The 10,598-nt window shown below is 43.4% G+C and overlaps 1 protein-coding gene across 2 annotated transcripts in view; it reads right to left on the reverse strand.

Moving 5' to 3' along the window:
- Positions 1-9,845, reverse strand: part of Elovl2 (ELOVL fatty acid elongase 2) — a 54,261-nt gene extending 44,416 nt beyond the window's left edge. For both annotated transcript variants that reach the window (XM_063259878.1, XM_063259876.1), the window contains exon 1: positions 9,724-9,845. In XM_063259878.1, the coding sequence (XP_063115948.1) occupies positions 9,724-9,726 (3 nt within the window). In that variant the 5' untranslated portion in view covers positions 9,727-9,845. The remainder of the gene's footprint in view (positions 1-9,723) is intronic.
- Between the last annotated feature and the right edge of the window lie 753 nt (positions 9,846-10,598).

Genomic DNA, 10,598 nt, shown 5'->3' on the forward strand with positions numbered 1-10,598 from the left:
TTCTAACATGTTTTGTGTGTGTGCATGGTATTGGGAATTGAATGCAGAACCTTCTCATTAGGCTACACCCTAGTCCTTTTTTAAAAATTTATTTTTATTTTTGAGATAGGCTAAGTTGCCCGGGCTGGGCTTGAATCTGCAACTCTCCTGCCTCAGCTTCCAACTGACAGGATGACAGGTGTGTGCCAGCAATTCTGGCTAATGTGCTATCTAGTATACCTAGTTATCATGGTTAGGGCTTATCCTGACTCACTGTCTGTGAAACGTAGGCATAAATCTCTATCTTCTTCACTCACTATTGTCAAGGATGCCTCAGAAAGTCCCGGATGGCATCACAATTGGAAGTGTGGTTTACTCTGAAAGGGAGCTGAGAGGGGGTCAAGGCATACAAAACTAAATTACTTTACCACGAAGTGGAGGGCATGGGGGACTTTGGCTGGTCTGTTTGGCTCAGTATTCGCCTAGCCCTGTCTTCACTCCAGCCAGGCTGATCTGTTCGTACCCAACTGGCTTCCTGCTTCTCCCATCTAACCTTAGCCACTTCTCACACCGTCCCCTTCCAGATCATTCAAAGTCCCCTATGCGCCACTGGTTTTCTTTTCACTGTTACACTGACAGACAAAAAGTGAGAAAAGAAACTATGCGAATAAGTGCATTCTTTTTCCTCATTATTTCCAACATAATGCAAAAATCCAATTATCTCCTATTCTTAGGATATTAGAAACTGAAATAATGAGGAAAAGGCAGAGAATGAAAGATGTATTCCTAGAGGATAAATTTTGTGGGTTAAGGCATTAGATTAAGTACTAATAAGAAGCTCAAGACAACTTGATGTAGGTGGCTGAGCAAATAGCTAAGGTTTAATCTGATTATGTCTAACTCTTGGGATTTTCTAAAACTGTTATTCAAATCCATGAAAATTTTCAAAAAACATGCAGTTTTAAAATATGAATGCCTTACTCAGACATGGTGGTGCATGCCTGTGATCTCAGCACTTAGGAAGCTGAGGCAAGAGGATCATTGGGAGTGCAAGGCCAGCCTGGGCTACAGAAAGAAAGAGAGAGGGGGAGGGTAAGAGAGGAAGACAAACATTAAAATAAAATATGAAAGCCTTCGTAAGAATAGAAATGGTTTTGAAGCTACCATACATGAACTGTAGTTCAGATTTTCATTATTCACTAATCTAACCAAATTAATGATGCATAAAGAAAAGAACCCAAATGTCAGAGAATGAAACCTTTTCACTTTCTCATTCTTCACAGAAAAAAAAATTCTGGATGCTAACATTAGAATCCACCATCATGTAGCTATGAGAACTTCAGCAATGTAAATACATGTGAATTAATCAAGAGTATCTCTAATTCAGACACAGAGAAAAAAGGATTATCCAGATGAACCTGACTATGTATTTCTGCGGATAGTTGCCACCAGGTTTGGAAGTCTTCTAGCAGCTGGCTTACAGATTATGAGGGACTTTACAGGTATTGCGTTACTCACCAACATTCACTATGTGTTACACATATTTTACAGATAAGAACACTGACGTTCAGATGACTACACAACTGGTGAGATGTGGGGCAGGGAATTGAACCCAAGATTACGTGACTAATGAGAGAATTTTTCAAGAGTTAACATGAAAATAAGTTAAAAGAACTGACATTATTAGTTGACTCCCTTTCTAACCTTTTCGTCTAGGCTCTCCCAGTCCCATTTATTAAAGAAACTGAATTAATTTCACAAATTACACTTTCTCTAACCACTCTGTTACCTACAAAATCTAGACGTGTCTTACTTTCAAATTAAAGGCTCATCAGTATCTGATTTGATTCATCTCTCCCTAATACAAATCCCATAGTCCTGGGAAAGACTTCACTCTCTCAAAAAGCACTTAAGGAACACTCACTGTGTCTCTCTTGAAGACACAGACTTGCCCACAAAATGCTCCCAGTATAGTGCTCCAAATGTGTCAATTATTACTTTCTGGGCCTGCCCCCAGTTACTTCCTCTAAATGGAACGTGCTGCTTAATCCTATGCCTGTATACCAAAATCCAACCCAGCTGATCCCACCTCCTTCATGAAACTCACAGTAAACATTTTCATGGGGAAGCAGCCCTCATCTTCTGAACCCCTACAACATTAGATTTCAAATCTAGATGCATTTGACCCCTGGCATACAGATCCCAGGCTCTCCTAGCTACCTTGGCCTGGGGATGTGCACTTAAACAGGTCTGCCAGACCCCTGTGACTATATTATGGTGTCACACAGACACCACCTAATCTCAGTTTTAGTAATCCTGATGATTTTGGCTCTTAAATTATTACTACCGCCAAGAATATCTTCAGCTTCTTAGTCCTCCTCCTCCTGTGCTGCCTGGGAGGCACCAGTGGAGCCTCCCAGAGGCGCAGCACAGTCAGAAGCGGAAGGGAGTCTCCAGGACTCTGACACAGCTTCGCTTTAGCTCTGCTTTAGGGACACAGTCTCTCTTCTCCGTTGGCAAGCGCTGATTTTTAATCTAACTCCTTAGTGCAATGATCAATAAACCTTTTGACCTCTAACTAATCCTAACATCTGTTAAAACTCCAAGATCTCACCCACCAAATCCTGCTTAGTCATGTGAAAAATTCAATATATTTAAATCTTTAAATTGCTTGAAAGAAAACCAAATGATCAAATTCATGTGCAAAATTATTGTTGTTCTGATCAATGTCTTAATACTGTGTAGTTCTACAAAAAGACTATCATTCTTTTGGAATTACTTGCCTACTATGTGGGCACCCCCTCATCTACTACATTAATCTGTCTGATATGTACATGTTTTCCACTATCACCTCCATTTCTAAAACTGCTTTCCCCTTGCATGCTCTATTTCCTGTATATACAAAATAGAAATTAGGTTTTCACACATTTAATGTGTGTATGCAAAAATAGACATAAAGCAGGCTGAGTACCCATAATCCAAAAAATCCAGTGATCCAAGTCCAGAACCTGTTGAGTGCTGACATAATGCCACACAAGGAAAATTTCACACCTGACCTCACGTGAAAGTCACAGGCAAAATGCAGGCATATAAAAATATGAAATTATGTTCAGGCTATGTGTATAAGGCATATATGAAGAATAATGTTAGATCTGGACATGGGGTTCATCCCTGAGATATGTCATTATGCATATGCACATGTTCCAAAAATATGGAAAAAATCCCAAATCCAAAATACTTCTGGTTCCAGGTATTTCAGATAAAGGATATACAACCTATATATGTTATATCCGTATCTACCTACCCTTATAATTCATGGAGGAGAAACTATCTGGAGACGTTTATTATTATTCTGTCTTTATAATAATGAAGGAAAGTACTACTGCTTTGTCGTATTTGTATCAAAAGTGTACATTTACTCTGGCTAATGGATAAGGCTATTTGGAATAGTAAAAAAGGTATTATTTTGGTATCAAAAGGTACAGACTTGATTCTGTTACCTTTAGTATGTGTACTTTAACGAATCACTGGTGTTCTTTGAAACTCAATTTTGTTAACTATCATAAGTATCCTGCTATAAGATTTATTTTGAGGAAAGCTTCAAAAGAGTTAATATGCACAAAAATGCATTGCAAAATATTTAGCTGATTAATAAATACAAATATACAAATACATACTGGACTGTACTTAAGTTGTAATTAAATGCAAAAATACAGTATGTATATATATACAGATGTACGTCAATAAATTATCATAGCTTTGTTTGTGTTGTATTAATATAATCATTTTTCATTTCAGTGAACCTAATTCATAGAATTTCACTGTGTAAAAATAATGTAACCTGGTCCCTTCTTTTAAGTTACATTATGAAATACAAATATAACCAAGGAAATGCATATACATTTTAATTTCAAAAAGAACTTCTGGATGAAACTAGATTTCACTGTTTAACAAACACAAACATGACTGAGGTGTAAATTAAGGTGTAGACATACCCACTATTATTTGCTAAAAGGTTACATGAGTATATGTGCTTTGATGAAGCAGCTGTATTACAGAAGCATGTCAAAACTGAGCTGTGATGTATGGTGCTGAATGCAGCAAAAGATTGCTATTTCAAGGAAATATACCGATTTTTGCAAAGCAAATATGTTTCTCATTGTACACTTAAGGATGATAAGAACAGAAATGATAGATCTTCAGTGGGAGTCAGACATTCTGACATTCAGTTTCCAAAAGCAGTTGTTAGTCTTTATTGGATGATGAAGTATGATCAGATATTTAAACCTGTAAAAAAATTAGTACAGCAAAAGACACATTGCCATTCATTCCCCTCAAAATACTCCCCTTTCAAACACACCATGATTCTTGTCACCATCAAAAGTGGATCTTCTTTGAATGTCTTTTCTTGCACTGCTGTAGCTAATGTCCTGAATTGATTCAAAACATTTACTTTTTGTGGTCATTTTGATTTTTTTTTTTTTAAATTTTTATTTAAGGAGAAAAGAAAAGAAAGAAAAAAAAACAGTGAAGGGGTACAAGTTATACAGGTTTACAGAATAAAAAAATGCGCAGTAGGAAATCACTAGTTAATGGATTACATATTGCCATCTTAGAAATAATTGTTCAAGTCACAAAATTAAAGCTTGTAGAGTGGAGAGGAAGAGCCAGAAGTCGTATGGTGCCAGAACTGGGGAATGTGGTGGCTGAGGACACGTGGTAACGTTGTTAGGCGGGAGCCTGTGTGTCTGTCGGATGGCACTGGGGGGCGACATTCACCTGGGCACGCCTCATAAAGACACTCATGAAAGAGGCCTTCCAGCACTGCTTTACAAAGTACAGCAGCAATGAGGTAAGTGCGTGCAGAGAGAGAAGACGTATTCCGCGGGGGACTGGTGACAATCTGTCTCTTACAGTAGTTGTTTATTATTATTATTATTATTCTGGGTACCAGGAATCAAACTCGGGACCTCACACTTGCCAGGCAGGCACTGTGCCACTGAGCTAAACCCTCAGCCCCTGTAGTAATTATTTCAAATAACATTTATTGTTCACCTTAGATGCCATCTCATGTCAGGCTTGGTACTTGTCATACATTACTCAGAAATCCAGCCAAAAACCTCTGTCCTTGTGAAATCAGCATTCAGGTAAGGAGAAACAAAAGCAAGTGACATAATAAGTAAGCACAGGATTAGAAGGTCCAAGACTGTTAATTATGTGTCACAGAGAAAACATAGAGCAGTGAGAGAGGATCCAGTGCATGGGGGTACGGTAGGGCAGACCCCAGCCCAGTGGTTAGGCAGTCTAATTATGAAAGCACTCAGACAGACATCCAGCCCACTCAGGAATACCCACTAGCCCATAGGACAGCCAGTATTACAGGCATGAGGCTGCAATTAAGTTAAACAAAACAATCATGTGAAAAAGATAACACCCCAGTTAGCTGTAAGAATAGTAAAGTTTCTCAGTGACTTGACCAAGGGACTAGAACTAGTAAATGATAAAGCCAGGACCAGAAATCAGAGCACACGCTCTCTCTCTCTCTCTCTCTCTCTCTCTCTCTCTCTCTCTCTCTCTCTCTCTCTCTCGGTCCATCCTTTTTTTTGTATTGTGCCTCTGTTTACCAGCACAGACAATGTGCCCTATTTTTTATAAAGCACCATATACATGTCAGGCATCATCTCTGTTCTGGTTAGTGTTGCTGTGATTATTATTAACTGGTTTCACTGACGCCTCTTGGAAGGCAGAAGTTCAAGGAACAATTTTGTTTTTCCCATTTATGGATTTTTCTTCTTTCTTTTCTTAGGCAAATCATCTTACCACAATACCAGTTACCAGTTAAAGTAATTATGCTTCTCTGAATACATGATAAAGGGAAAGTATTAAACATAAGAATAACGCATAAAATAGAAACTATTTATAATGTAATATGAAAAAAGATTGAGGGAAGAATAGAGAATGTAGAGTCTTATCATGTGGACGGAGAACTACATTTTTCAAGAGAGGCAGAAAGTTAAAAGAACTTCCTGACTATGAAAGTGGAAGCCTATACAAAAGACAAAAATGGCAAAAGAGAAAAGATGAACAAATATTTTCAAAAAAATATATAAGACTATCAGGTCAATAAACAATATAAAAGAAAAAAGGGAGTGAGAATCGGATTTCAGACACAGTAGACTGGAGAGCTGATGGAATTACTGGGCACAAGGGGAGAGAACAACCTGAAAGACGAGCAGCTCTACGCGCAGTGCTGGGTTTACGGTGGCAGTGAGGTTCTCGCCGTAAGAGCGCTCAGTAGATAAGAGGTAGATTTGGAGGATGTGCACACCTAGGGCTGACTCCATCAAACAATGGCCCCCAACGTGCATGCCTAATGAGAACTGAGGCGTGGGCCAGCCCAAACAGAGCTGGAAATATAAACATGCCGAGTCTGAAGATGTTATGAAAAAAATGTAAAATAACAGGGTTTTTTTTTGTCTTTTGCATTGATTACAAGTTGAAATATTTGCATGGAGTAGGTTAAATATTGAAATTCTCTTTTATCTCTTTTCATTCTTTTAGTATTTAAACACCAGGTCTTGCTATGTAGTTCGGTCTGGGTTCAACTCACAAAGAAGTATAAAGTGAATCAAAGATGACCTTCTAAACTGTCTTTCCAATCAAACACAGATAAAGGAGAAATAACACACTTTTAGCAGTGGATATTTACTGGGCACTCTAAGCACTATGCTAGACACAAAGTGCATCTTATTTGTTGTTTCACAAAACTGACGAGACATTATAATCTTTATAGAAGAAAATCCTGAGGCCCCAGGTCACATGTTCAAAGTTGAGGTTGAGCTTCAAACCAATGAATTGAACATACAAAGTCTCAGACTTTAAGCTGTCACATTTACTCCAGAACAAATTATGCTATTACTAAATGATGCAATTTTAAAAGCAATTTTAAATTACCAAATCACTGACTTACTGTCAGAACCAGTGATACCTGTTGAAGTCCTAATTTAAGAAGAAAATAAAAATGTGTAAATGTGTAACTTCTAAGTATGATGAGCTGCTCCTGGTGGCATACTTTTGCCACATTGGGAAACCACACAAGGCTCCAGTGCAACTTCCTGCCATTTATCAGTATCTACTCCTAAAAGTCAACACTCCAAGTTAACTGGTGTATGTCTAAATGTCCAACAGTGAGAGGAAATGGAAAACTCTCAACAGCAGAGCCCAGTTTTCTGGACATAATTAAATACATCAACCCATGTAACAAATTTCAATCATCTCTTTTAGACTATGAAATCCTTGAACCTTCCAAACTGACTAAAATGCTTTGAAGGAAGGTGGATTAAGATACAACATTTTGTTGAAGACTTAAAAAATGCTAAGCACAGTGGTGCACTTCTGTAATGGCAGCATTGGAGGATCATGAGGTCGACCTGAGCTACAGAGCTAGTCCAAGGCCACCCCAAACCACACAATGAGATTCTATCCGAAAGGAACAGGAAGGGGGGAGGGAGGGAGGAAGGGAGGGAAGGAGGGGAGGAAAGGAGGAGGCAAGGATACAGAACACAGGAGAATCAAAAATCAAGCTCATCCAACTGGATACTTTACAAATGAATTTTACACTCCTTGAAAATATTACACTTCCAAGAAGCAGAAAAAGAAGAAAGAAATTCAAATTTTGACTAAATCCCAACACCTGAAAACTTACAAGCATAAATTGGGATCAAGAAGAATATTCAGTTTAAATTTCAAAGACAAGCTTCTCTCTCACTTTTACCTGTAATTTCTACTACCTGGACAAAATGGTCATAGACCTGAGCTGCAGTCGTAGCTGCAATTACATCATTTTCAAAAGCCTTTGTAAATTTTATTAAGCAATTTGTCTCCAATTATAATAGACACACTTCTCTAGACAAAGCACTGCCATAAATTTACACTATGGAAATGGGAAAACCAAAGGAAATGCGAAGGAAAAATATTTCTTTTGGAATAATAACTAATTGGCAGAGACATCTTAAGAGACAATAATTCATACTGAACGTGAATTAAAAGGGTCTCTCTGAACTGACCTACTAGTTCACATAGTTAATTCTACCCTCAACCCGTTCCCTATTTCCTGCCCTGTTTTAAAAAGTGATATAATTCGGATTCAGGTGCATTTTTAAAATGCCTATCAAAACAACACTATCACACTTATATAGGATACTCCTGTAGGAGCCTGGCTTGCTTTGGGCTCTTTTAAGTTAATAATTCCCACCTTTTTCAACTCAGTTAAGGACACATCCTTGGACTTTCCCTTACTTGTTAAGATTCCTACCTGTACTCCGGAGCAAAGGTTTAGATCCCAAAGGAGAGAGCATTAGCCCACAAATGCTTTGTTCATTGAGACGCCAAGCACCAAACGCGTGAAGTGTCCCCAAGCACGGATGCTTGAGCATGTACACTCTTGAGGGCCACCAAACGGAGCCCCCCCCACATTTGCACCTTGCCTTCCCAAAGGCCACTTAAGAGCCTCATCATCACAACTGTTAACTCTGCTCAATCACCATGTGGGGCGGCAGCGGCTGCTTCTCACTTGTTCATCAGCCTACAGTGCTTTACTGGGTTTTTAAAAGAGCTATTGCGCAACTACTGTGTGCCAGACACTGTCGGTGCTAGAAACAGCAGTAAATACACTGACAAAAACCTCTGTCCTTGGGCCGGGGATTTAGCTCAGCACAAGCGCCTCCCTTGCAAGCGAGCAGTCATGAGTTCAATCCCTGGTACCAAAAAAAAAAAAAAAAAAAAACAAAAAACCTCTGTCCTTGAAACACATTTTGATGAAACAAAACACGCAGCAAACTAAAACCATAAATGCCAAAAACAAAATAAAGCAGGCCAGGGAGATAGGAACGTGGGTAGGGTGGGGAAGCCTGCAGTTTTAGATAAAAGTGGTCAGAAAAAGGCTTTACACATCGTCGGGGAAAACCATGCGTCTAAAACGGTGGGTATGAGTGTGTGTGCGTGTGTGTGTGTGTGCGCGTGGGCGGGGGGATCCAAGGCTGATGAGTATCAGGAGGAGGAGGCGGGAGAGGACAAGAAAGGAGATTAGTACCCTTCGCCACCTCTGCGGGGACAGCTGCTGGCTGATTTCACAGTTCACCCCGAAGGCTCCTTAGAGCGCTAGCAGAATGCAGTTTATCTCTTTGTAACCAAAGAACCAGGTTCTGGCGCCCAAACTCCGGCAGCTCTCTGGACGCTGGACGCCGGACGCGGGAACCGGCAGAGGCTGGGACCCCGGCAGGGGCAGGCAGGCGCGCTCTCGGGGAGGCAGGCGCGGAGCCCCGCAGCAGCGGGCAGAGCCCTGCACGTGGAGCCGCGGGCGCCGGCACCGACACGGCCGGCACCGACCCGACACACCCCCGCCGCGCCGCGCCGCGCGAACCTGGCCCGCTGGGGCCCAGCGCTGCCGGGCCGGGGTCGCGCTGTCCCCGGCGGGCTGGCGGCGGCGGGAGGGCCCGGAGCAGGCGGCAGCGACCCGCTTGTCCCCGCGGCCCCCGCCCCCGAACGACCGCGGGCGTGCAACAGGGAGGTGGGGAGGCGCGGGACCAAGTTCCCTCCCGGCCCGCGGTCCGCGTCCCCGCCCAACGCCGCCGCACCCCGCCGGGCCTCCGGCGCCCGAACCCCAGCCCCGCACCGCGGGCCGCCGCCCGGTTCCCGCCAAGAGCGCGGCGGGGCAGAGAAAGGCGGCGCGCGGCCCGCACTCACCATGACGCGCGGCGGCGGCGGTGCGCTGTCCAGGGTGGCCGCGTCCCTCTCTGCCGCGCTCCCGCCGCGCCGCGCTATCACCCACGCCCGGCGCGCGCACGCCGCCCGCGCCTCCCCGCCCCCTCGAGCTCGCGCCGCGCGGCCCCGTGCAGGGCCGTCTTGCCCCGCCCAGCCCGCCCCCGGGGGCCGCGGCCGGAGGACCACGCGCGGGCCGGCTAGGCGGCGGCCCCTGTGGCCTCGGGCGCCCCCTTCCGGCGCCCTGCCTGTCCTGCGCAGGCAGCGCGCCCCCTGCCGGCCGGGCGATGATTTGCAGGCCCGCGTGTCGCCACGCGCACTGGACGGCCGGCTAGGGCGGCTGGCTGGGCGAGGATTCTACCTGTTCCAGGAGGGGCAGGGGGCAGCTATGCTGCAGGAGCCACGCGAGCTTGTGGAGGATTAGAGGAGAAGAGCTTGCGGTTTATGTCACATTTCGTGGTTTTCAAGCACGTGCTAAGGGAGAATGACATGAGTAGCAGGAGTGGCAAAGTGCGGTTTTCAGATACGAGGCACGGGATGGGATGGCATGGGCGCATGGCAGTATCAGTAACCATCCCGAGCAGGAGACTCTCACCACACCCCCCTCCCGGATATTACCCCAGGAAATGATTCCAGTGCTTAGTTTATTAAACAGTTCACTGTGATCAGAATGCCTGAGAGGTTCTGGCTGTTTAGCGCGCGTGTGTGCGTGTGTTTGTGCGTCTGTGTCCCAAATCAAAAAAAGATATGTGCGTTGTGTGATGTTTTAATGTGGATGTTGTGGCAAACGAGATGCACCTATAGGTAGTCACATTCCTGGAGTCCAGAAAGCCACACGGAGTGTGCAGTGGTAGTGTAAC

This window comes from Cavia porcellus, unplaced genomic scaffold, assembly GCF_034190915.1.
Source record: "Cavia porcellus strain 051 isolate PalLab524CR breed Dunkin Hartley unplaced genomic scaffold, mCavPor4.1 scaffold_13, whole genome shotgun sequence".
Lineage (NCBI taxonomy): Eukaryota > Metazoa > Chordata > Mammalia > Rodentia > Caviidae > Cavia > Cavia porcellus.